The following is a 24912-nucleotide window of genomic DNA, read 5'->3' as shown; positions in this document are numbered from 1 at the left end:
GAAATATGACAAACCTTTGCCCCCTGATGATCGCATCTAGTCCTGCAGAATGTACAGCCCCCTCCAGCACTAGTCCATGTTGGCGTCTGCCCACTGGTTGCAATCAAAAGACTGACTGGTAACTTATGGTGGTTTGGATCTGTGGGTATTCTGCTGACAACCTTGCTACTGGTTGCGAAAAAGTTCCTTCACACAATTGTTATGAGAATCTCTTATGTGTATATTTAAATCTGTATATATATTTATAAATCTGAAGTGATTCTCAAATATACCTATTCATCCTAACTCTTACGGTCTGCTTACCACTTTGCATTGTCCATGTTTCAGCTGGGGTGGTGAAACAACAAAGGGGGGTTATATACATGTAGCTTAGGCTTTTGACTTCTTAAAGCTTAGTTTAACACAAAGTGCCCAAGTCAGGAGTAAAATGAAATGACAAGCCATGTAAACTGAACATGCAACGTGGGCATTGAGTGAATTGTGCTATTACATATGATGGGTTTATTCGTGCTATCATTCTGAGGATCTAGTTGGAACATGAACGATTTTACTACAAAGTAAGACTTTTAAACCATTTACACTGATACTTGTTTTTCATATTTGTACATCTATATAGACTGCCACTATTAAAACTATTTTACATGGTTGTGTGATCTCTCTTTGGTATGTGTGGATAAGTTTTCTGTGGATACCCTCATAACACAATTACCTGAAAGTACTGTTTGCAACACTCCCATTGTTCCTCCACTTTCATCTGTGATTAAATTGCAGCTGACAGCTTTAAACTAAATACTAGTATCAGCTCATACTGTTTTGTAAATGTGAGGGCAAACATGCTGGATAAGGAAACTGCGTATTTCCTGTGCAGTTTTTATTTTTTTACCACTTCTACTACAGTTTAATCACAAACAATTTATGGTGAAGATTGTATAAAAGACTGACACAGTACTAAGAGCAATAAGTAAAACCGTCCCCCTGAATTTGAACTTTTGATATCAAGGGAATATGACTGCAGAATGTAAATTTGATTGCTAATGTAAAGTTTGCACAACACCTTGAAAAGCCCTATTGCTGTGATGTACCTCAAAGACTGTTATCTGATCCGTGCCCTGGTGTAGCGTAAAGACCATAAACCGTGCATGTTTGTGTTGTGTTGTGTCAAACCCATTAACCCTATATATGTGTAGCCTTGTTCTTGGTTTGATGTTTAAGTGGTAAACCACATATATTTGTGTTGCCTTGTTCTTGGTTTGGTGTTTAAGTGGTAAACCACATATATTTGTGTTGCCTTGTTCTTGGTTTGATGTTTAAGTGGTAAACCACATATATTTGTGTTGCCTTGTTCTTGGTTTGGTGTTTAAGTGGTAAACCACATACATATATATGTGTTGCCTTGTTCTTGGTTTGGTGTTTAAGTGGTAAACTACATATATTTGTGTTGTCTAGTCACTGTAAAATAACCATCACATGATGTTTCAGTACATTTATTTCTTACAATGTACAATCACCCTTCTTCCACTGACGAAGGTGTCTATATACAATTTAAACAAGTATCTCGAGTCACAACATCAGTGGAAGTCCTCATCGGAGTTGTAGTCTCCATCTGCATCCACGTTGTCCCCAGAAAATCCAAACGCTGATGTTAATGCATCAGACAGGCTATCAGCAACTTTACCTGGGACAAACAATGACATCACAGCTCATGGGTTTCATCAAGATGTACCTCACACTTGTACAAACTTAATACTTACCCAAACAATTACATCACAGCTCATGGGTTTCATCCAGATGTACCTCACACTTGTACAAACTTCATACTTACCCAAACTTAGTCAGTTTTATGGAAACATACAACTATTTTTCTCAACAAATAACTAATAAATGGAGACCTCGCTAGTATATTCATGTATCTAAATGGAGACATCACTAATATATTGCTTCAAATTAACAATTATTGGAAATTGTTAAAATCTTGACTAAATGAGTGGTGGATGGACATTTTGCCAACAAAAAAGGATCTTCAGTGTCAACTGCAAATCATAATTAATATTGACTCTTAACTTTTGAAACAAAATGAATACTTTGTATCAAATCACTGTCACAGGTATAAACATGTATAGACACCCATACAGCATTATGAACCCCAGTGTCCTTGAGAATCACTTGCTTACTCTGCTTCCTACTTACCATCTCTCTTCCTCTGTTTCTTCATCTTCTTGAAGTCCTTCATCCTCTGTTTGTTGAGCTGCAGTATGTCCGTCTTCTCGGCAACCCCTTTCTCCTTCTTCGCCTTGGCTTGCCTCCCTGTCAGCACCTGTGTAGATGACTTGGTGGACGATGCCCGACTACTGGGAAGTGACACCTTCACATTTAGCTGAAATAACACACCTACTGTAAAGGCTCTTCATACAATACAAACTACATTAGCATTAATGGGTACAACAAGGACTGGTCGACTCGGAAGTCAGTATAATGTGTCTGAGTGGGGTATTCATGCTTCACTGCGCATGGTATCTCAGTGGGCTAGCACTATAAAACCAGCTTAAATCTGGACTAGTACAAGCAGCCACACATACACATACACACCATGCATGTCGTCATATGAGCGAAATATTCTCAAGCATGACGTAAAACCCAATTTCACCTCACCTCACCTTACAAACTACATTAACAGGTAATACCAAAATTGTTTTGGTAAAGGGAGGAACAAAATGAGTAACAGTAAGTGTAATGAAGGATATCAATGCTGATCACACATACTACATTTACTGCTATGTGTCTGCTCATGAATAAGATTACTGGTTTTCAGAGTACAATGTTCTTCAAAACTGCAAAATTCTTCAACTTAGAAAACAATAATTTTGGTCAGAGTAGGTGTAAATAGTATGAATATTTGGATAGAATTCCAAAATACCCAAAACTTTGGGATAAGTGTAGAAGCATACAGACATTCATATTAGCTATCTACATGTATAGGCGAAGTGTTCTGTAGTACCTCCTGTTCGTTGTCATCTTCCACATCACTTCCTTCCATGTTCTCAACATCCTCATCATCGTTATCATCGTCCTCCTCGTCCTCACTCTCCTCCATCTCTGCTTCCTCCTCCTCAGTGGGCAGGTCACTCTCCTGGACAATACCTTTCACTGGGCCCAGAGACTCCATCAACACATGGCTGCTGCTCTTTGGTTTTAAACCTTTGGAAGTTAAGACAGATAATACAAACAATCTGAAATATTAAGATTGCTGTGAAAACTTGGACAGATACATTATCTCAGACCATGTAATGCTACTGGTCACAGGTGAATCAACACCTAGTTGGGAATAGTGCTGAACCACCCATGGGTATGAAACATGAAGATACTGTGCTGTAATTTCTTTGTTTTATGCTACAGGCTGATATATACCAACCATACCACAGAAACCTGAACATAATGAAGTCTGGACTGGACAAACCAGTGACTTATCCCTGTTTATATGAGCTCAATAAGCCATTAGATTAAGATAAGTCTTATCAACAGCACCACCAAGCCAGGCCATGTGATTTGGTCAGCTCTCATACCAGCCATATTAAGTGTCATATGTCAGTCACCAACAGAACCAGGTGGACATTCATCTCCTGTTCCCAGTGCCATTTTCCATATAATTTACTGAGTCACTGAGTATTTGTTATTCTCATTTTACCCCATTTGTACAAGTCTGTTAGGTATTTATACCCCAAATACTAACCATTATTAAATCATTATTCACTACAGAAGACTTCATGTATACATAATGCCTACATAGTTGACCTGTAAATATATAGAGAAAAAACCCTGAAGGCTATTTTCAGAATTTACACACAGTGTTGATAAAATGTTGTCTTTCATTCATATTTGTACCCAACTCCAAATAAACTGGGTTAAGGAGACATTTGGGGGTTATTTCACACAAATATACAGGTCATGTTGAGGTGTGTGTGCACTTACTCTGCAGTATTTTAGTTTCCTCTTCCTTGATGTCCTCAATACTGAATGCCTTGCCCATCTCCTGCACCAGCTCCGCACTCAGATGGGTGGGCAGGCTGGTCTGCTCTGGGGGGTGGGTGTAGTAGGTGATCTTACCACTGAAACACCACACAACTTTCAACAACTACACGCAACTCAGATCAGGCTGTGCCTGGTAAAACAACTAAACTGCTGTTAGCATCTGATTAATGTTCTTAAAGTATCAACACGCTAAAGATGCATACATTAAAGGTATTACCCTAACATTTGGTCCAGGCCCCCCACTGCATAAAGTGATTTTATCACTAAGACTGTCCATGTTAGAGCATGGGAGTTACGATCATCTTTACACTAAGATCACTTTGTGCAAGAGGGTCCAGTAGACAGACTCTTTAGAAGGCTGCTCAGAACATGTGAAATGTACATGTAGAACACAAATGATTTCACCATTCTTCGAACAACACTTAAATGGCAACATATCCCACTAGGCCACAATTTCAAAAGCAATTTGTATTATAGTTATTTGTGTTATAGTATCACTTCTCTGGCGGCACTCACTAATCACTAACAGCTACAGCAATGGTATGGGTTCAGGTTTAAGAGAATCAAGAAGTGATGGCACCAGAGATGTCCTGTAATCTTGAGCATTGCCCTGAATGGTGCTAGCGAGTAGCTACAGGTACGTACGTGGTCCAGTCCTGTATGACACTCCTAGCGGCCTTCTCCACATCAGGTACTCCCCCTTTCTTCAGCTTCCCTCGTCGCCGTGCCAACAAGGACAGGAACTCACCAGCTCCATTGTAGTCTGGGAGGTTGTAGTGTAACATCAGCTGGATGGAGTAAGTCATGGCTCATTAGCTACAGATCGGATCAGCATGAAGTAGTTAAGTCATGGTCATGGAAATATACAGGAACAACTGAGAACCCTTCAAAGCAAATCAAGAGATGGTAGTGTCTTGGGACCCCTACACAGCAACTTGTGTGAGTTTTCACTTTGTGACTCTCTCAAACAACCTGGATTAGCCGGGATTTGATACATATGACGGAGGTGCACATACCTGCTGTTTGCTGCACCTCTTCAGGATAGCTTCAACAGGTTCTACAGGGTCTGCTAACTGCTCTATCTGTAACACAGCAAGTGGGGGCATCAGTATAAAGTAGCTGAATGGCTTTATCACATTTCCCATACACCACACCTTTCTCTCTAAATCTTGAGCACATTGTTAAGCTTGTTTTCCTTTGGTTTTGTTTAATGCTGCACTCAGCAATATTCCGGCGGCAGTATGTAAATAATGGAGTCTGGACCAGACAATCCAGTGGTCAAAAGCATGAGCATCGATCTACGCAACTGGGATATGATGACATATTAAGTTTGGTGAAACAGTTGAAATTTAACATAAAGCAGCTGTTCTGCAATGAATTAGAAAACTGGGAGAACAGTAAGATAAAAATGTGCCCACCAATAAATGTTTATCCCTGTGAATTGAGAACAGTATAACAGAGATGTATCCAACAATTAATGCACACTAGTAACCAAAAAAAAAGTCCACCTAATTCGTCCATAATGGTGTAGTTAATCTGTCGTATATTAATTATACTACAAATTGCACTAAGTTGAATCCGTGTCAGCTCTGTTGTATCGATGGCCAACTGATTTCCTTACCAGTTCTCCGAGTAGGTGGTAAGTGACTATCAGCATTTTACACAGTCAAGGTTTGACAGATTCTACTGTAGAGAGTGACTTGCTGTGTAAACTGTGTTGTAAGTCTGTGTCTTACCTTAACAACATTACTAAGGACGGTGACAGTGTCCGAGGACATCTGTGTCTTACCTTAACAACATTCCTAAGGACGGTGACGGTGTCCGAGGACATCTGTGCCATGACCACACCTGGACTGTCCAACAGCTTGATGTGTTTGTCCAGCTGAACCTCCTGCATTGACCTGCAAACCAAAACACAACCATCACTACACAACCGGACAACCATCACTACACAACCAGACAACCATCACTACACAACCAGACAACCATCACTACATAACCAGACAACAATTACTGCACAACCAGAAAACAATTACTGCATAACCAGACAACCATCACTACACAACCAGACAACAATTATTGCATAACCAGACAATCATCACTGTTCTACCACCCAATAACTAGACAACCATCACTTTACAACAGACAACCATCACTGAATAACGAGTGAGCGAGTGAGTGAGGTTGTACACCACTTTAAGCAATATACCACCAATCTCACGGCGTGGGACACCGTAAATGGTCTTTAAACATTGTACCCATGTGGGTAATTGAACCCAGGTCTTCAGAGTGACGAGTGAACGCTTATACCATTATGCTACCCCACTGCCCACTGAACAACCAGATAGCCATCACTGAACAACCAGACGACCATCCCTGTAAAAGCAACTCTGCAGGATTGGGGCTCATGGTAAGCAGATCCTAAGGAATGCAACTACGGGCAAAGTTTGCTGCCCCAACTGAAGACTTGTGACAACGGCTGAGACTCACTTTGTGATTCCTGGCATAGCCCCCACGTTGCAGGCTTTTGATCTCTTCAAGCTGTTGATGATGCTACTCTTTCCTGTGTTGGGGAATCCTGAAACATACAAGGTCAGTTCCTGATAACATACATTTCACTGGAAGCTGGAACTGCTGATGGTTCTTTCATTAGCTCAAAATACATGCAGAGAAGACAGGTAGAATCACTTCACTCAACTAGAGAGTTCATCTGGAACAAGTACTCACCAACTACACCCACCCTGATAGTGGTTCGGATGTCCTGGTTACGACAGTAGTTGCCTAGCAACTTCATTAGCACCTCGGCACCCAAACAATGGCTGGACTTCAGTAGGTCATCAGTGACAGCAGACAGCTTCATCTTTGATCGGGCCTGGTAACATACAGAAAGGACTAACACACTCGCCTCATCACAAACACAGTTGTAATGCAGGTTTTAGGAATTTATCACTTTCAGGAAAAGTCAAGGTGGCCTCTTTGAAATGTGCATCTTCAATTGTTACTACAGAACCAGGCTTTTCCTGTACTACTGCATAGTTACTGAAGCATATATGCAAAAGGAATCTGAATACTTTGTGTACTGTGTCACTCTCCATAAATGATTGAATGATTTCTAGCATTGGTTACCACAAGGAGACTGATTCAGATGGAACAATCCTACTTCTATTCATGACTTCTTAAACATTCTTCCCCAAGTCAACATTACTGTTACTTATTTTTCAAAGGTATATTAATACCAGCATAATGAACAATGAATTACATGGGTTTCTTACTGTGAATTTATACTTGTCTTACACACAAAAAGGGGCAAAATTCGAATTGAATACCTTTACAGCTATCGAAAGTGAATAGGTGCACACAAAAATGGGTCACCCTAAATTATGACAACCATTAACACCTTCTAACCCTTGTTCAACAGTATCCAAATCTCCCATAAGCATTGGAAATGGCGTAACACAGCATGAGCCAACACAAGTACAAGCTGGCACACAACCTGGCTTGTCTAACTGCATCTTGAGATCTCTGTTTTCCCAGGAACCCAGCACACACATGTATAAAGCTAACTACACACTACAGCAGAGATCTACCTACCAGATTGTCACTCTGGGTTTGTGTGGAAGCTTTGAAAGCCACTGATGGAAACTCATTGCGTAGATGTTTCAGCCATGCCTCAACGTTCTCCTTTGGCACCAAATCTAAAACAACAAGTCAGCACATATAATGATTAAGCAACAAATGTAATATTATTAGACTAAGCATATTTCATGAAAAGTAGAAAATATTGTCATATACTTAGAACAGTTTAAAGTATTAAAAGTAAACACATTCCACAGGCCGAGAAGAGTAGGCTCCCCTACCTCAATCCCCAACAATAACTCAAAGGAGCTCATGCACATACAGTACCCACCTATCTTGTTGAGGACCAGCACCAACTTCTTGTTAGTTCCACTGTTAAGCACAGCTTGCTCCACCTCCGTACACCGACTGCCGAGGGGATCACGCGCATCCAGAACCTCCAGTACTACATCGGCTGCATCCACAACCTGCACATGGTTTCAAGATGAAGCATAAACATCCAGAAGAAATACAATGATTAAACAGAAAAAAAATACACTGACGTGTGGCTATCCTCTGGGCTAAAATGAGGGTAGAGCCACAATATGATTAGAAATGAAGAGGGACATTATCACAGACTCTCCTTGTTTATGGAATAGCATCACCTGTGTACCTTCTTGATTGATTCTTAATCCAGTCTGGACCAGACAAGCCAGTGATCAACAGCATGAGCATCAATCTATGCAATTGGGATATGATGACATGTGTCAACCAAGTCAGCGAGCCTGACCACCCAATCCCTTTAGTCGCCTCTTACGACAAGCACCAGGGTTATTGAAGATCAATTCTAACCCGGATCTTCACGGGTATGTGTACCTTCTTGAACTCCTTATAGAAAGTCTTCAATGAATTCTCTACAGCCTTCCCTTTCTTCTGTGCATCAGCTCCCTTTGCGTTTTTCTTAAAGAAAAGTAAAAGGTTTTCATTTTTACTCCTGTACTTGAAATGAGAAGCACATATATCCACGCAGTGTTACAACTATGAACCAGCCCGACCGTGCTACAATTAACTTGCCCATTCATACCACTGTTGCCATGGTTACAGCAGTGTTTGTTGATGGCAAAGTTACCACCCTCCCCCACTACCATGTTGCACTGTATTCACAATTATTACTTGCCCGTGGAAGATACTGCAGTGTAATATTTTTACGGCGATATTACACTAGTGTAATATTGCTAGACGCATGACGTCATAATGGTTTGCAGTTATGACCTCACAATGCTAATACCTGTGTCAAAATGGTATTAGACCTTGCTTGACTCGTGGAAAGCTGAAAGTCAATACACTTCGTAAGCAGTTTTTATCAGGTTATGTTGGAGAGTAATAAACAGAATACTAAACTCACTTCCGTGAAATACCATTTTCATTAACTCGTTTAATAAAAATGGTATTACACGGAAGGTAGTTTAGTATCCTCTATGTATTCACTCTCATACAACCAATGTTCTCCCACCAATACATGCAGAGTAATCCCACTAATGTATGCATTGTTTTCCAACAGTTTCATGTGGCACCACTTACCTTGTCAAATTCCTTCTGTTTCCTGAGAGCATCATTCACTACTGAATCCAGATTTCTCTTCTTAGCCAGTAGTTTTTCTCTTTCCCTCTGTCGCTTTTGTTGTAGTTTTTCTTGAATTTCTACTTTCTATATCAAACATAACACAAAATAAACTTAGGCATTCCTCTTCAATTTTGTGGATCTCACATTTTTCTTGAATCCTACTATATTTTGAAAGGAAAATGACAAAACTTCAAAAATACTAAAGTAATTTCTTTTGAGTGTTCATAGTCAACTTATATATAAAATGAACTCTGGCTGGGGGGATTCATTGCTGTTCTGACAACCATGGTCTTGACGGTAACTATGGCTGGATGCACATTAGTCACCCTGATGACCCTGCTCACCCACACTGATGACCCTGCTCACCCACACTGATGACCCTGCTCACCCACCCTGATGACCCTGCTCACCATGCCTGATGACCCTGCTCACCCACCCTGATGACCCTGCTCACCAACCCTGATGACCCTGCTCACCCACACTGATGACCCTGTTCACCCACCCTGATGACCCTGCTCACCCACCCTGATGACCCTGCTCACCCACACTGATGACCCTGCTCACCCACACTGATGACCCTGCTCACCCCTGACCCTGCTCACCCACACTGATGACCCTGCTCACCCACACTGATGACCCTGCTCACCCACACTGATGACCCTGCTCACCCACACTGATGACCCTGCTCACCCACACTGATGACCCTGATCACCCACACTGATGACCCTGTTCACCCACACTGATGACCCTGCTCACCCACCCTGATGACCCTTGTCACCCACACTGATGACCCTGCTCACCCCCACTGATGACCCTGATCACCCCCACTGATGACCCTGCTCACCCCCACTGATGACCCTGATCACCCACACTGATGACCCTTGTCACCCACACTGATGACCCTGATGGATGACCCTGACTGATGACCCTGATCACCCACCCTGATGACCCTTGCTCACCCACACTGATGACCCTGATCACCCACACTGATGATGACCCCCCTCACCCACCCTGATGACGCCCTCACCCACACTGATGACCCTGATCACCCACACTGATGACCCTGCTCATCCACTCTGATGATGACCCCCTCACCCACACTGATGACCCTGCTCACCCACACTGATGACCCTGCTCATCCACTCTGATGATGATCCCCTCACCAACACTGATGACCCCCTCACCCACCCTGATGACCCTGCTCATCCACTCTGATGATGATCCCCTCACCCACACTGAAGACCCTGCTCATCCACTCTGATGATGACCCCCTCACCAACACTGACGACCCTGCTCACCTACTTTGATGACCACCGCTCAACCACCCTGATGCCCCCGCTCACCCAACTTGATGACAATGCTCACCCAGCCTGATGACCTGACTCACCCAGCCCTGAAAACCTGACTCACTCAGGATGATGACCCCTTCCAATCGACCCACTCCCAATCCTGATGACCTGGCTCCTGCCTCTCCCCTCCAACCTTGATGGTGTAGTTTACCTTTGCCTTCAAGTCCTCTGCCTCCTTCAGGACTGTTTCTTTAAAGGGCAGACTGTTGGGCACCCCGGGATCCTTCTTCTTCCCTGTAACAGGACCAACCATTGCACACAATGAATAGTGATCTGCACAAGAGCAGTCCATCATTCTAAAACTTTCCTTCTATTTCTGACTGACGTGACCTCTGCAGGAGTTCATGACACTGCAGCTGCAACAAATTCAAAGTGTTGACAGACAGCAGTCTGTTCTGTTTCTGGTACTGCAAATGGCACATGTACTTCGAGTTCTGCAGCATCTTATTCCCTTCAACGAGTGAACAAGATACAACAAATGACAGTAAGTAAAGTGACGTGAACTTACTTTTGATGGGATTCTTTTTCTGCTTTCTCTTCACCTTTCTGTTGTGTTCTTTTACCTGGCAATGCACATAAACACACATAAAAATAGGGAACACCTTCTGATTTGATACACCTATTTGAGTCACTTGGTACATGTCACTATCCAGTATACATTTTGTCAACATCCAGTATACATTTTGTCACCATCCAGTATACATTTTGCCACCATCCAGTATACATTTTGCCACCATCCAGTATACATTTGTCACCATACAGCATACATTTTGTAACCATCCAGTATACATTTTGTAACCATCCAGTATACATTTTGTCACCATCCAGTATACATTTTGTCACTATCCAGTATACAATTTGTCTGTCTCATTAACATCAGATCTTTGCTCCCTACCACTAAACAAAGGTCAAAGGACATCCAATCATCCAATATAGGCCATGAACGACAGCTGTCGCTTACCATACTGGGAAAATGACAGTCAAATGTGTTTTTTAGCATGTAACCTCAAAAAGGATCAACAAAAGGTATTCTGAATGACACTGTACGACTGATTCTGTCAAAAAAAATTAATTGGACAAACATCTGTAACTGATATTTTCAATAGCCCATAGTAATTACTGCCACACAATCTCAGCCATGTCCTCAGATCTTTGAGTAAGAGTAGCGAGCACAAACAACTGAATTTAATTAGATTACATACTTTGTGATCCAAACTCACACCTGCAGGCCAGAAACAGTTAACCCTGACTATGACTTCCTACATGAGTGCCTTGATGAGGGTAATTTAACTCTGACATTATTGTTTGTGTGCAGCCAAGCATGTAGAATAGCATGATTTGCAAGTGCTGAGCTCTGTCACCATGCTGAACAGAGCCTCACTGAAGGCAGACACAATCCAGCTTCACAGTGAAAGGTTGGGTTCTGCAACCATTGGGGTCATCTGGACATGAGCAGAATGTTTTGTTTTCTGGCAGCTAAACTATTTCTGTTACAAATATTTGTATAGTTAAGTAGTTCTAGTATGTTGCTAGGCTGTGTAATCCAAATGTTTTTTTCAGGGATGTGCTGATATGAAAGTCAGCTGTGTAAATGTGTTCGTAGTTATCTCAGTTGTTTGATATGTTAATATCATTGTAAACTGAAGCACATGTAGAGTACAACTTGCTTGTTCTCATGACATTAAGACAGTCTTATGCTAGATGTCTTGTATTGGGTATACTTTCTGCTCGATACAAGCATTTATTCTTTTGCAATTCTTCTGAATAATACAAGCATTTATTTATGTGTATACTTTCTAAATAATACACAAATGTATTAATGCATATACTGTATGAATAAAACAATAGTGTTGTTGTTTACATCTATGTTGCTGTAGTGAGCAAGAGCTGGATATAGGCAGTGTAAAGGTTACAACTTGGATCCAACCCAATGTATTTCCAGCATCTGATGGAGTCACATGCTTCATCTTGAATGGGTTTAGGTGTTAGTATCCAGTAATGTGGGAAATGTAGATTACAAATCTTTACTTATCTCTCTTTATTAATGTATTTGTATGTTACAGGAAATGGATTGTCTGTGTGTTGCCAGATATCCTTCAACAGTCGTGACGAGAGGAGACCTATCTTGACCAGGGAATTAGCTGGTTGAGTGGAGTGCATAATGCAATGATGTTGACAGGCCCTGGGACAAGGACTGACTGACTGAGTTTAGTTTTACGCCGCTTTTAGCCATATTCCAGCAATATCCCGGCGGGGGACACCAGAAATGGGCTTCACACATTGTGCCCATGTGGGGAATCGAACCCGGGTCTTCAGCGTGACGAGCCAACCTGTGACATGGAGCAAGAGGATGTCCCATGTTGGGATTTATGTAGGATTACAAATCTTCAGCAGGTACTTGGGGAAAATGGGAAAGAGTTCCTTCCGTTCCCCCAACCGTAAACTAACCCTAAACCTAACCCTAACTTAAATTTTGGACTTTTAGTCGTTTTGTGAGTTCTTTAGTAACTGTTGTGTTAAGTTTTGTTAATAATTTTAGTATATTTATAAATATTATTTGGGATGGGGGAACGGGAGGAACTCTTACCGGAAAACGATAAAACTGTTCAAAATTGTAGTTTTAAAATATTCATATTTTCTTAAACTTAAAATGTTCAAATTGGGAATTTTTACTCATACTTCCTGATAGCCTGAAGACCAATATCAACCTAAATAAATTCCTGTTCACATGTATGGCATGTCCTTGGGTACTGAGTAACTGCGAGATATTTAGTTCTGAATAGAAGCAGCATTGGTAACTTTAACAGTATTTCAGTTCATGAAGTAGTAGTAGAAAAAAATCCGTTTTATGCCTTTTGTTTGTAGTTGCTGAGTGTGTGCTGTTACAGAGTTATGTAAATATATTCACTTGATCATATCATTGTGTGTTCTCTTTGCTTGTGTTTGACAGGACATGTTACTCACATTTTCAAACTTTCTGCTATCAATCACAAAAACACAAAAATCATGAATCATTAAAACATATTCTGGAGTAACTATGGTACAGCAAATGTTTTCACTTAAGCATCAAGTATTGTTTCAAGCACTTAGCTCCATCCCCATTTCCAATACTTTATAAACTTTGGACATAGTCTAAAACTCTTCAAATTCATGTACATGCAAATGTCAAGACTTCGAAATTCCAAACCTTTTTGGCAATCCTGCCCCGCATACGAGTTGTCTGCCGCTTACTCCGGGATTCTGAAATGTAGCAATACTTGAACATATGTATCAAAAGAAACTGGCATGGTTAAAGTAAGTGTTGTGTGCATCATTATATGTATGTATAACACTTAGAAACCATGCCTGCTGTAAGGCACCTATTAATGGGTTGGGTGATCAGGTTTTGTTACTTGGTCATCACTGTTTCCGTATTGTTGATGGATTGATCATGTCAATCACTTAAATAAACATCGTTGTCTAGTCCACACTTCATCATTATAAGTAGGCTGGTAGGTTGGTTGGTTGGTAATATTCCAGTTATACGACGGTGGTCTGTAAATAATTGAACCTGGACCAGATAATCCAGTGATCAACAGCTTGAGCATCGATCTAACTACACAATGACATGTGTCAACCAAGTCAGCAAGCCAAACCACCCAATGCCGCTAGTCACCTCTTATGACAAGTGCATGGGTTACTGAAGACAAATTCTATCCTGGATCTTCACGGGTAGATTATTATAAGGGGCCAGTATCATACCCTGGGATATTGTAAGTGGGGTCAAACAAAGTAACAGACATGACTAAAGTGGATCCACGGTCAATGGTACTGTTATAACTGAATACGGTACTGTACATACACTGAGGGGAAGTAGGTGTAGAAACTAGTGGCTGATAGTATGAACAACTAGTTACCTAATATCAAGGTATACGATGACACACAACCGACCTTCAGATGCAATGGTATCGCCAGTACGGCTTATGATTGTGACAATTTCGGATAACAGTATAAATTATGCGTACATTATCACATAATGTGTTGGATTTCAGATCAGATTGACAGCTAAAGTGATAAAATACATTTGGTCGTTTAATAAATATTATTGACACTCTTTCATTATTAGATGTAATCAAGTAAGGCCCGAATATACTGAGGTTGTCACGAACATTGGTCTTACTTAAAAATTTGTTGACCATCTTGACTCAGTAACACGCCTTCTGTTTCTCTAAAAACTGGAGTCGATCGTAGTCAACATGTGCTCGATCCCATAATGCACTGCTCGACAACATCAACATTTTGAAAACACTGTCTTTGATTTGTTTCAACAAATTTGAGTTCGGTCTATCTTATATTTACGTATAACAATTATATATGTGCCTGACATGCGTTTATTATTGTTATATCAATGTATTTTGTTATTCTCGTTTGCCCGTGAGCGGAAGCGTCCAAAATGGCGGCTGCTATGAGTTGAAGGCCGATTGTGATTGATTTTTTTACGCACTTCTTGGCGGACAAAGAAATTTCCTGAGCTTACTGTATTTTGTTTAGAATCTTGGGTCGTGGCCAAACTCCGTTTATGTCAGCAAACACAAATACTGGTATGGACTATATTCACTATACGAGTTAACTTTGTTTTGATCATAGATGTGGCAAAGGCAAATAGGTTATTTTTCTTTGTCACTAACATAAAACTTATTATTTTGTGCAGTATACAAGATGGGTTTTGTTGCATGTACGTCTAAGTGAGACGATTGTACTCCCCAGTGCGGCTAGAATGCACTTTACCGGGCGCAGACCTCGCTGCTCCCTTTACCATTGTTTACGATCCTTAGGGTTAGGGTATGCAAACCTTTACGATCCTTAGGTTTAGGGCTAGGCACCCTTTACGATCCTTAGGGTTAGGGAACCTCAGCAGCGCTAATTAATCTGAAAAAGTGCGCCCGGTAAAGTGCAGTACTCCCCGGTTTTCTAAATTATTTCCTACCGTATCGTGCATATTTTTTATCCGTACTTACGCCGATACGGCCCTTATCTGGAGCCCTGTATGACAGAACATTTGCCATATATGTTTATGGATCATCAGGAGTCTTTGTGTGTTTTGTATTCAGTCAGTTTGCCTGCCATCATGCCCAGTAAGCGGAAGAGAAGTATAGCACCGGATGGCAAGGAAGAACGAGAGGATTCTCCAGCTCCTCAAGCTAAGAAAAAGAAGAAACCTCTCCAATATGACGTCGTTAGTACTTCACACCATTTTACATAGTTACCTCTCTTTTAGCACCATAAAGCGAAGATTTTTTTATTAAGCAAAATTACCCTTGTCAGACACTTTCCAGTACATCATTTACAGTGTGTAACAGTGCCCAGTTCTGCAAAGTGATCTTACTGCTAAGTTGACCTAACTTACATGCATTAACATAGGCTTACGATCAGCTGTAGTACTAAGATCAATTTATTTCCAAGGACATTGGCAGCCTGGTGATATTGTTTAGGTTTAGACGGCTTAGATAATGTATATGTGGACTCCAGAACATTATTTATGTGTGTTGATTACTTCAGTATGAATTGAGGTGAAACAATGGTAAAAGGTCTACCGTCTACAACTTCTGAACTTGAATATGTGAAACATACATTGTTACAGCAAGACCTATGTCAAGAGCTGTATGACAACATCAGGAACTACAAAGCTGAAGATGGAAGAGTCGTCTGTGAATCCTTCATTCGAGTACCAAAACGAAGGTAATCCAAAACGAAAATAAAACTGTATTTTCATTGAGTATCAGGTGGTCCGGTTGTCTGAGGAAATGCAGTTTGATTTGTGGAGTTGGGTACCTTGGACCTATGAATAGTATGATTATGGATTGGAATTCCAGAACTGCCCCATATATGTATGCTCATTTATTGTTGAACACTGGAAGCAGCAATATTCTAGTTACATGATGGCATATTTAAACAATTATGTCTGGACCATACAATCCAGTAAGTTTATCTTTGATCTGTGTACAATGGTATGCAGTCATTTAGCCTGAACACCTGTACAATATATTGAGGCGGAAACAACTTTTCCATCTCTTTTGCAATACTATTCTAGACAGGTATAACTTGCTGGTAGGGTTGACTATTGAGGTAACTTGGAAACAACTATTCTAGCGATAGCATAGTCTATTCCAGTAAACTACTATTGCAATACTATTGCAATAGTTTGTTTCTCCTTGAAATGTCTCATTTGAAGTCATTTCCCAAATGAATGTATAATTTGTCCATGTCCGACTTCCAAAGCAGCCCTCCATAATTGCTGGTATAGAGCAATTTCCGTGCAGAGCCAGTGTCGGCGCCAGTGCTCTGACTTTGTGTGGGTTGGAAGCTCTAGGAGGTTCTTGTCCTGCTGCTTTATAGGCTCTCAATATGGCCGGCTCTCATCCAGAATGATATCATCGTTCTTGAGACTTCTGTTGATGTCTCTGTGGATAATGGGATGAACAGGGCTTGAATTTTCGTCTCCTTGTCTCAGTCTTTTGAAGATATATCTTCAGGGCTCTGACCGGACACAAGGATAAGTCCTCTATATCCTCTGGGCCAAGGATTGTAGATAGCTGGTACGTGGAACTGTCTATCTGGCTGACCAGGTAGTTGGTTCTTGGCAAAGAAGTCCCATCTAAGTCCTAGATGAACTGCAGCATGTTACCCGTGTCGAATCTGGTTCGACCAAAGTCCAGCATGTATCTCTGATATTCGGAAGCTGCTGTGGCTAGCACAAGCAGGAACAGAGTCTTCTGTGTCAGCAGCTCGAAGGTAGTCAGGTCTAGAGGTTAAGTAGGCATCACTTCGTGAAGATAACGTGGGAATTACATTCACATCCCAGGCGGAGACTCTGAACTTCCTTTGCTGGTCCTCCAGTTTAAAAGATCTCAGCAGAGCAAGTAATTCTGGTGCTTTTCGTCCAACTTGATGCCTGTTTTCATGGTAATCACTGTACTGAAGTATTGTTGAACACTGGAAGCAGCAATATTCTAGTTACATGATGGCATATTTAAACAATTATGTCTGGACCATACAATCCAGTAAGTTTATCTTTGATCTGTGTACAATGGTATGCAGTCATTTAGCCTGAACACCTGTACAATATCGCCATCTCTTTCGACAGGTATAACTTGCTGGTAGGGTTGACTATTGAGGCGGAAACAACTTTTGCGATAGCAAGTCTATTCCGAACTACTATTGCAATACTATTGCAATAGTTTGTTTCTCCTTGAAATGTCTCATTTGAAGTCATTTCCCAAATGAATGTATAATTTGTCCATGTCCGACTTCCAAAAGCAGCCCTCCATAATTGCTGGTATAGAGCAATTTCCGTGCAGAGCCAGTGTCGACGCCAGTGCTCTGACTTTGTGTGGGTTGGAAGCTCTAGGAGGTTCTTGTCCTGCTGCTTTATAGGCTCTCAATATGACGGCTCTCATCCAGAACGTGTAGCTGGAACGCTGTCGGGTTCCGGTGGACTTGCTTGGTGTGCGGATGTATGAGTAGGTTCGGCCAATCTGGTAACTTCATTGTTGGACTTTTGAGATCTTCTATTAGGTCTAGGAACCATACTCTCGCTGGCCAGTATGGCGCGACCAAAGTCAGTTGTAGCACCTGTGTCTGTTTGATCTTCAACAGTACTTCTGGACCTGGTAGTAATATCGGGGGTGGAAACGCGCAAGCGTTTAGTCCTTCCCAAGATATGCTCAGTGCATCTGTTGCCCAGGCTTGAGGATCTGGAACCGGTGAGACAAACGTCTGTAGTTGTTTGTTGAACCTCGTGGCAAACAGGTCTATGCAAGGGGATCCTATTTCCTTATGATGAGCAGGAACGCTTCTGGATGGAGCATCTATTCTGTTGGTGACGGATGCAGTGGTCGGGATAGAGCTTCTGCAAGTACGTTCTTGGCTTCGGGTATGTGACATGCCTTTATCCAGATGTTTGCTTCCTCCGCGATGTGGAACAACTGGAATGTGAGCTGTAGCAGGATTGGAGACCTTGTGGATCCTTGCCGATTTATGGAGAATGCCACTGTAGAGTTGTCCGTGTGGACCATCAGCATTTTGTTGTTCAGTGAGCTCGACCATACTTGTAAGGCGTTGATCACGGCTTTCATCTCCAGCAGATTGATGTGAAGATGCTGCTCTATTTTGGACCACCTTCCTGATGCAACTTGATTGTTGAGATGCACATCCCAGCTTTGTATCGAAGCGTCTAAGTAGAGATGTGAGTTGAAGGCCGGCTCTTGTAAATAGGTCCCTCCTCAAACGTTCGACCTGTGCGTCCACCATAGTAGATACCTCTTGAGGTTGTCTGGCAGCAAGATAGCGTCGACGCTGTCTAGATGTTTTGTCAGGAACCGTTGCAGCGGTCTTAGTTGTAACCTTCCTGCGCGAGTCAAGTCCTGCGCCGAGGTTAGTAGACCGAGTAGAACTTGCCATGATCGTAGTGTTAACGGAGATGACTGCTGGTGGAATCATGGCTTGCATCTTGACCCAACGATCTTCTGGGAGGACAATACGATTCTGTGTTGTGATAAACCTTATCCCCAGAAATTGCAGATCTTGTTTTGGTTCCAACTCCAAGTTTGGGAACTTCAAGGGATTCAAGTGTTCCACTACCATTCGAAAAGGAGAGGGAGATAAGCAAAAGATCATGAGTCAGGATAAGTATAAAAATATCAATTTTACTTGAAACATTACATGTTTATATCAAATAAAAACAAGTTGAAGTAGTTTCAGTCTTGTTTAATAACTGACAAGAAACTTGAAACCCAGATAAGTAAACAGTTAAAACATAAACTCAATGAAGCTGCAAGTCTGCACCCAATCATCCTGTATTTTGCACTGCACATTTTTCAACGGAAGTCAATTACTAAACTATCGATAGTCACACATACTATCGATGCATTGATAGTTTTTTTTGTCTCTACCATTGATTAATTGCTATCAGAGACTCAACAATTGCAATCCATCGATAGTTCGATGCATCGTTACAGCCCTACTTTGCTGGTTACATCTTCTGAAAGGAATCCCAGATTCTCCATGATGATGGTTCAGCACCTGTGCTCACTGGTTTCACCGACATGGTGGGGCAGTGGGGTAGCCTAATAGTTCAAGCGTCAGCTCCTCACGCTGAAGACCCGGGTTCGATTCCCCACATGGTTACAATGTGTGAAGCCAATATCTGGTGTCCCCCATGGTGATTTTGCTGGAATATTGCTGAAAGTGGTGTAAATCATTCTCACTCACTCATTCCACCAACTTGGTGAATGCTTTACTACATCGTGGACCTGCATCATTTTTGGGTTCGCCTCCCACATCAAGGTTATATATTGCATTATGACTGAAATACTGTTCAAAATGAACCCATACTGAACCCAATGCACTTACCTAAAATGTGTAAAACATGACTTGACACTCAGTTTGTACTCAAGAATATATGTTGGTAGTTTTGCTGATAAGTATGAGGCAGCTATCAAGATAAAAGATAAGCAGATAGTTTAACTAAACAATTCTTTCAGGACTGCTGCAGACTACTATGAGGTGGTGTCTACCCCCATTGATCTACTAAAGATAGGCCAGAAGTTGAAGACAGAAGAGTATGAGGACATTGACCAGCTTGCTGCAGATGTCGAGCTCATGATCAACAATGCAAAGGCTTACTATAAGGTGAGTACTCAGTGACATGGATTCAGCTTAATTCATCTCCTTGCAGTTTGTTATCATTTGTATTTGTATAACCCAATACATTATCAGATGATGTTTCCATATGAAATTGTTGGACAAAACAATGAAATATGCAAGTGATTTTTCTCCCATGTAACCATGGCTACAAAGTGGCAACCTCAAACCAGGCTGTGGAATATTCCCATTGTTGTGTAGACATTAGCATCAGAATAGAGTGTACATATCATGGATGAGGTTGTGGGTTGTCTACTGATTCAAGCATTAGCTCATTCCATAAAAAACCTGGGTTTAATTTCTCTCGTGTAATGTGTGAAGCCTACTTCAGGCTTGCCCTCTGTGATGTTGCTTGAATATTTCTTAAAGTGGTGTATGACCATGTTCACTCTGCTGTGTAACAGTTTAGTTCCCAGTGTATCACAATATGTAGCATACTCATCACATTCACAATGCATTTTGCCAGCAGACAGTCATATTATTCAAGTTTTACCAACTTGATAGGTTTGATGATGGAATACTGCTTCACTGGTAGCCAGTGCAGCCATGAGAAGTTACATATTTTAATGTTTATCTCTTTAGAAAACATCCCAAGAGTATAAGGATGCCTGTGAAATCTTGGATCTGTTTAATGAAGTGAAGACAGACATCATTGCTGAAGCTTTTGGGGAGGCCAGTCGTCCTGAGAGGCGGAGGTCCTCGCCGTGCTGACCCAGAGGAAGATGATGCAGTTGGAGACGACGATGAAGGGGAGGACATGGAGAAATCTAATGGAAATGGAAATGGAAATGGGGATGATGATGATGTGAGCAGAGCGATGAGATAACTGAAACAGATGTTGTATGCATTATGTGTAACATTGGTGAAGACTGTTGAAACACTGTGCCTATCAAAAAGTACCATTCATTCTTTGTTCGGTTTTCATCATGATTGTGATCTTTAAGTTCTGAAATGTTATTATCATGTTGTTGTGTTTTAAAACTTAAAACCCCAGCAAATGTAATGATTTGGGATAACATTTTCTCAGTTAAGTAAAAATTCCAGTACATTTATGTATTGAGTCCCTTCTGAGATTTGAACACAAACTTGCAGAGGGATGCATCTACTGTACCAGGGAAGTATTAATCCCAGATTTAACATTGCTACATTTGACCACTTTCTGAAAGATATTAAGTATTCCTAACTTGTAATCTTATTTTTTTCCTTTTATTGAGTCAGACTCAGAATTCTTTTTCAAATATAAGTTAAAAGAAAAAGACATATCATCAATTGGATTTGAGCATCCATTTTGTCTGAGTAATGTAATATGTTCATATGTGTCATAACACTAAGTGCTGTTTGTCTATGTATCAGCTGACAGAAGATGAGAGTCTGTGTGACCAGCCCCAGGATGGCCAGCCAGATGATCCTGATGATCTGGAACAGCTTTTCTCATCTGTGATGACAGCACGGGATGGAGAGCGTGACATGAGCCTCATCTTCCAGCTCCTTCCTTCAAAATCTGTAAGTAGCATCCTCTGTGGTTCTCATGTTTGTGGTGTCAGCTGAGGCACTGCAGTTTGCAGAGTTGTTTCCCTTGTCAGAACATTTTGCCATGGGTTTAAATCCCAGATTTGACATGATGATGTTTCTTGGTTTGTCTCCACCATACTTGTGTTTCTCAAAACTGGTAAATATCAAAGATCTGCTTTACTTCAGAATTTCGTCCTAGATCAATCTATAACTTAATTGGTTCCCAGCAACCTGTCCTGGTTGTAATTGGCAACTTAATGGATCATGTGGTTGGTCTAGTTGACGTGGGTTGTTGTGTTTTCGTCATTGTTACTATATCCTGACAATGTGGGCAGTGTGGACCACCGTTTGTATGTTGAGGGTTGGCTAATGGTAGCCCTTGTCCTTGCAGAAATACCCTGAGTACTTTGAAATCATCAAAGAGCCTGTTGATCTGAAGATGATTGCACAGAAGATACAAGAGGGCCAGTACAAGTACCGCAGACAGATGGAGAGGGATCTCATGGTGATGATCAAGAATGCCAAGACCTTCAATGAACCCAAGTCTCAGATATATAAGGTTGTTACACTTGCATGTTTTGGGGAGTTATAAGAGTGATTACAATCTTGGCTCAGTGTGTAGAATTACTAGACTCTTTGCGTGGGTTTACTTTTACGTCGCATTCAGCAATATTCCAGCTATATGGTGGCAGTCTGTAAATAATCGAGTGTGGACTAGACAATACAGTGATCAACAGCATGAGCATCAATCTACACAATTGGGATACGATGACATGTGTCAACCAAGTCAGCAAGCCCAACACCCAGTCTTGTTAGTCTCTTCTGTAGACAAGCATGGGATGCTGAAGATCAGTTCTAACCTGGATCTTCACTGGCCACTAGACTCTTTGACAATCATAGGGGCACAATATTAATAGAAACTATTCTGGCAAGATGTCTTTTTTCAATTATTTAAATAGTTTTCATTTTTAAATGTAGTTTCAATAATCAGTGAATGAATATTTACTTTTACCAAATAAATAGTGTGAGAGAAAAGCTTTAAGATATCTTGTGGCTGTATGTGTTGAACACTGATATGATATACTTCAGGATGCTGTTTCCCTGAAGAAAATCATTGCTGCCAAGAGCCATGAACTGGAGTACAAGAAACAGGGTTTGCTGAAGAGCAGTGAGAGAATAAGGTATAAATAAATAAAAGCATGAGAACACATGGATTTACATCATGATGTAAATATATGTCACCTTAGCTTATTTTTGTGAGTCATGATGATTTTCTGTTCGGTAAAACCAGTGGTATGAATGGTGGTGTTACAGAACAAGAGAGAGAACCAATATCCAGCGTCTGTCTGCTGTATGTGCAGCACTGAAATACCAGTCTGATGAGGATGCCGAAGTGGCCTCCCAGTCTGGGAGTCACATGGATTATGAAGCAGAATCAGAAGGGGACACCAGTGTCGCAGAGGATGAATCCCCATTGTGGGGCTTGTATTATGCTGTCAAGAACTACAAGACCCCCAACGGTGACCAACTGTCTGAACCTTTTTTAAAACTGCCCAGCAAGAGGTGAGAATAGTCAGATAAATGTCAATGAATCTGTGTTAGTTCACAGTAATAGTTTGATAAGCATTTTAAATATTATTGGCGAATAGAAAAAAATAATTGAGTTTTTATTGACAAGATTATTATGCCCATGTCTTTCAACCATATAGAGGTCAAAGGGTCATTTCATACATCAATCTCATGTCCAGGAATTTGACAAGGGGAATACACGCTAGAACGAAGGCATAAAGTGTCGGCACTTAATATAAATGTGTCTGGAAGTAACCTGGAGGATGCACATCCTGTGAGCCCCTTCTACGTTTAGCTAGAATCAATATTTTAACCACCTGATTCCTGTTGCCATGTACAATGCCCTGGAGATATGGCCCATTAATTGTTCCAGAATGTTTCTATACATACAGACATGGGCTACATCTATCCCTTGATTGTATTGCACACTGTAGTATATGGCTGTAGACTCTTAACTGGATACAAGCTATTGATTGTCATCCAATCTCACCATTTTAAATCCCGTGGGAATTTTCCGTCAGAAGAGATTTCACCTACCTTCCTATAAGAGCTGACTAAAATGAAGATGGTGCTGCCCTAGTGTTACCGTTTTATTTGTTCTTTCCAGCATTGTCAGAAATACGTTTTTATTTCAGGTTCTACCCTGACTACTATGAGGAAATAAAGAAACCTATTTCTTTATACAACATCCGAAAGAAACTGAAAGTAAGTCATATGTTTTAGCTGATTACAGTACTGGGTGAAATGGTTTCAAATTCAAGAGGACCAAAGTATACCATGAATATTTTTCCTTATCCTGACTCATGTATCTTTGCTTGTCTCCTTCCTTTCCTGAACGTTAGTGGAACACTTGTATCTCCTTTTTGAAGCTCCCTTTCAAAAGAGTAGACGTAAAATCACTACTCACCATGAGTTGTGTCCCTCTGGATTTGGCGGGAAAAAAGCGCCACCTGTCTTCCCACGCTTCACTCTCTCCTTCTTCGCCCTAGTGGACGGTTGGGAGAGCACCTGTGTCTCCAATACGGCACTATATCCTTTGATAACTTAGTTATTTCCCTATAAGTTACTTTTATAAGGTTTCAGGGAGTATCTTTCTACAATATGGTTTGAAATTTATTCATAATTTGACTGTTTATTCACGGTTTTACGTGATTGTTCAGTTTGTTTACATTTCATGAAAACCTCTTTTCGTTGTAGGTTTAGGTTCTATGCTGCAGACCCGCATTATTGTGCCCTAGTTGCACAACAATATGTACTTCCAGCTCTCGCTGTAAATTATGTCAGCAACTAACAAAAATTGAATTTAATAATTATTATTTCTTTGTACTTAGAAACGTGCTAAGGATAAATCCAGGCGGCTGTTACAAGTCATGGCTAAACCGGCTGAGTCCCTTAAGAGCTGTCTGTCGTTGTCAGACGACATACTTCCATCCAGTGACCTGCCGGAGGCGTCTTCAGAAGATACGCGTGGGATGTAGTCCGCCAATACGTCGAAGGAAAGATCTTCTACGTCGGACAACTCCTCAACCCATACGAAGAAGAAGAGGCCATCTTCGTTGCAGAAGAAGCCTTACACCCCTAAGGCTTCAACGAGATC

At 41.1% G+C, this 24912-nt stretch overlaps 3 protein-coding genes across 9 annotated transcripts in view; 2 read left to right on the top strand and 1 right to left on the bottom strand.

Moving 5' to 3' along the window:
* Positions 1-1468: 1468 nt before the first annotated feature.
* On the bottom strand, positions 1469-14812 carry LOC124281974 (guanine nucleotide-binding protein-like 3 homolog). Its single transcript, XM_046717984.1, has 17 exons — positions 14713-14812; positions 13741-13793; positions 11062-11116; positions 10705-10787; positions 9163-9288; positions 8458-8541; positions 7934-8069; positions 7618-7721; positions 6754-6898; positions 6517-6604; positions 5816-5927; positions 5043-5108; positions 4672-4814; positions 3967-4103; positions 2996-3195; positions 2188-2374; positions 1469-1675 (listed from the first exon to the last, which is right to left on the bottom strand). The coding sequence occupies exons 1-17, from the start codon at positions 14729-14731 to the stop codon at positions 1569-1571; spliced, it is 1845 nt and encodes a 614-aa protein (XP_046573940.1). The 5' UTR covers positions 14732-14812; the 3' UTR covers positions 1469-1568.
* A 165-nt stretch (positions 14813-14977) lies between these two features.
* LOC124281972 (protein polybromo-1-like) lies at positions 14978-21017 on the top strand. The gene is made up of 5 exons (XM_046717982.1): positions 14978-15133; positions 15644-15768; positions 16174-16271; positions 20075-20222; positions 20817-21017. Exons 1-5 carry the CDS (start codon positions 15112-15114, stop codon positions 20943-20945), a joined length of 522 nt encoding a protein of 173 aa, XP_046573938.1. The 5' UTR covers positions 14978-15111; the 3' UTR covers positions 20946-21017.
* Positions 20921-24912, top strand: part of LOC124281970 (protein polybromo-1-like) — a 58515-nt gene continuing 54523 nt past the window's right edge. For all 7 annotated transcript variants that reach the window (XM_046717979.1, XM_046717978.1, XM_046717977.1 and 4 more), the window contains exons 1-6: positions 20921-21039; positions 21588-21737; positions 22138-22305; positions 22836-22927; positions 23061-23309; positions 23951-24020. In XM_046717979.1, coding sequence (XP_046573935.1) covers positions 20992-21039; positions 21588-21737; positions 22138-22305; positions 22836-22927; positions 23061-23309; positions 23951-24020 — 777 coding nt within the window. In that variant the 5' untranslated portion in view covers positions 20921-20991. The remainder of the gene's footprint in view (positions 21040-21587; positions 21738-22137; positions 22306-22835; positions 22928-23060; positions 23310-23950; positions 24021-24912) is intronic.

Source organism: Haliotis rubra, unplaced genomic scaffold (genome assembly GCF_003918875.1).
Source record: "Haliotis rubra isolate DU_JTF1 unplaced genomic scaffold, ASM391887v1 Scf291, whole genome shotgun sequence".
NCBI lineage: Eukaryota > Metazoa > Mollusca > Gastropoda > Lepetellida > Haliotidae > Haliotis > Haliotis rubra.
Note: the sequence above shows the minus strand (reverse complement) of the source record. Positions and strands in the feature narration are given on the sequence as shown.

What these genes read in the sequence shown, in the direction of transcription:
- LOC124281974 (XM_046717984.1), bottom strand. An exon ending in GGGGCAGGATTGCCAAAAAG is followed by an intron (nt 11,117 to 13,740) that starts GTTTGGAATTTC and finishes GTGCATTGCCAG; the next exon opens with GTAAAAGAACACAACAGAAA. An exon ending in GAAAAAGAATCCCATCAAAA is followed by an intron (nt 10,788 to 11,061) that starts GTAAGTTCACGT and finishes GTCCTGTTACAG; the next exon opens with GGAAGAAGAAGGATCCCGGG.
- LOC124281972 (XM_046717982.1), top strand. Translation starts at nt 15,112, where the DNA reads ATGTCAGCAAACACAAATACTG. An exon ending in GTCAGCAAACACAAATACTG is followed by an intron (nt 15,134 to 15,643) that starts GTATGGACTATA and finishes TTTTGTATTCAG; the next exon opens with TCAGTTTGCCTGCCATCATG. An exon ending in AACCTCTCCAATATGACGTC is followed by an intron (nt 15,769 to 16,173) that starts GTTAGTACTTCA and finishes ACATTGTTACAG; the next exon opens with CAAGACCTATGTCAAGAGCT.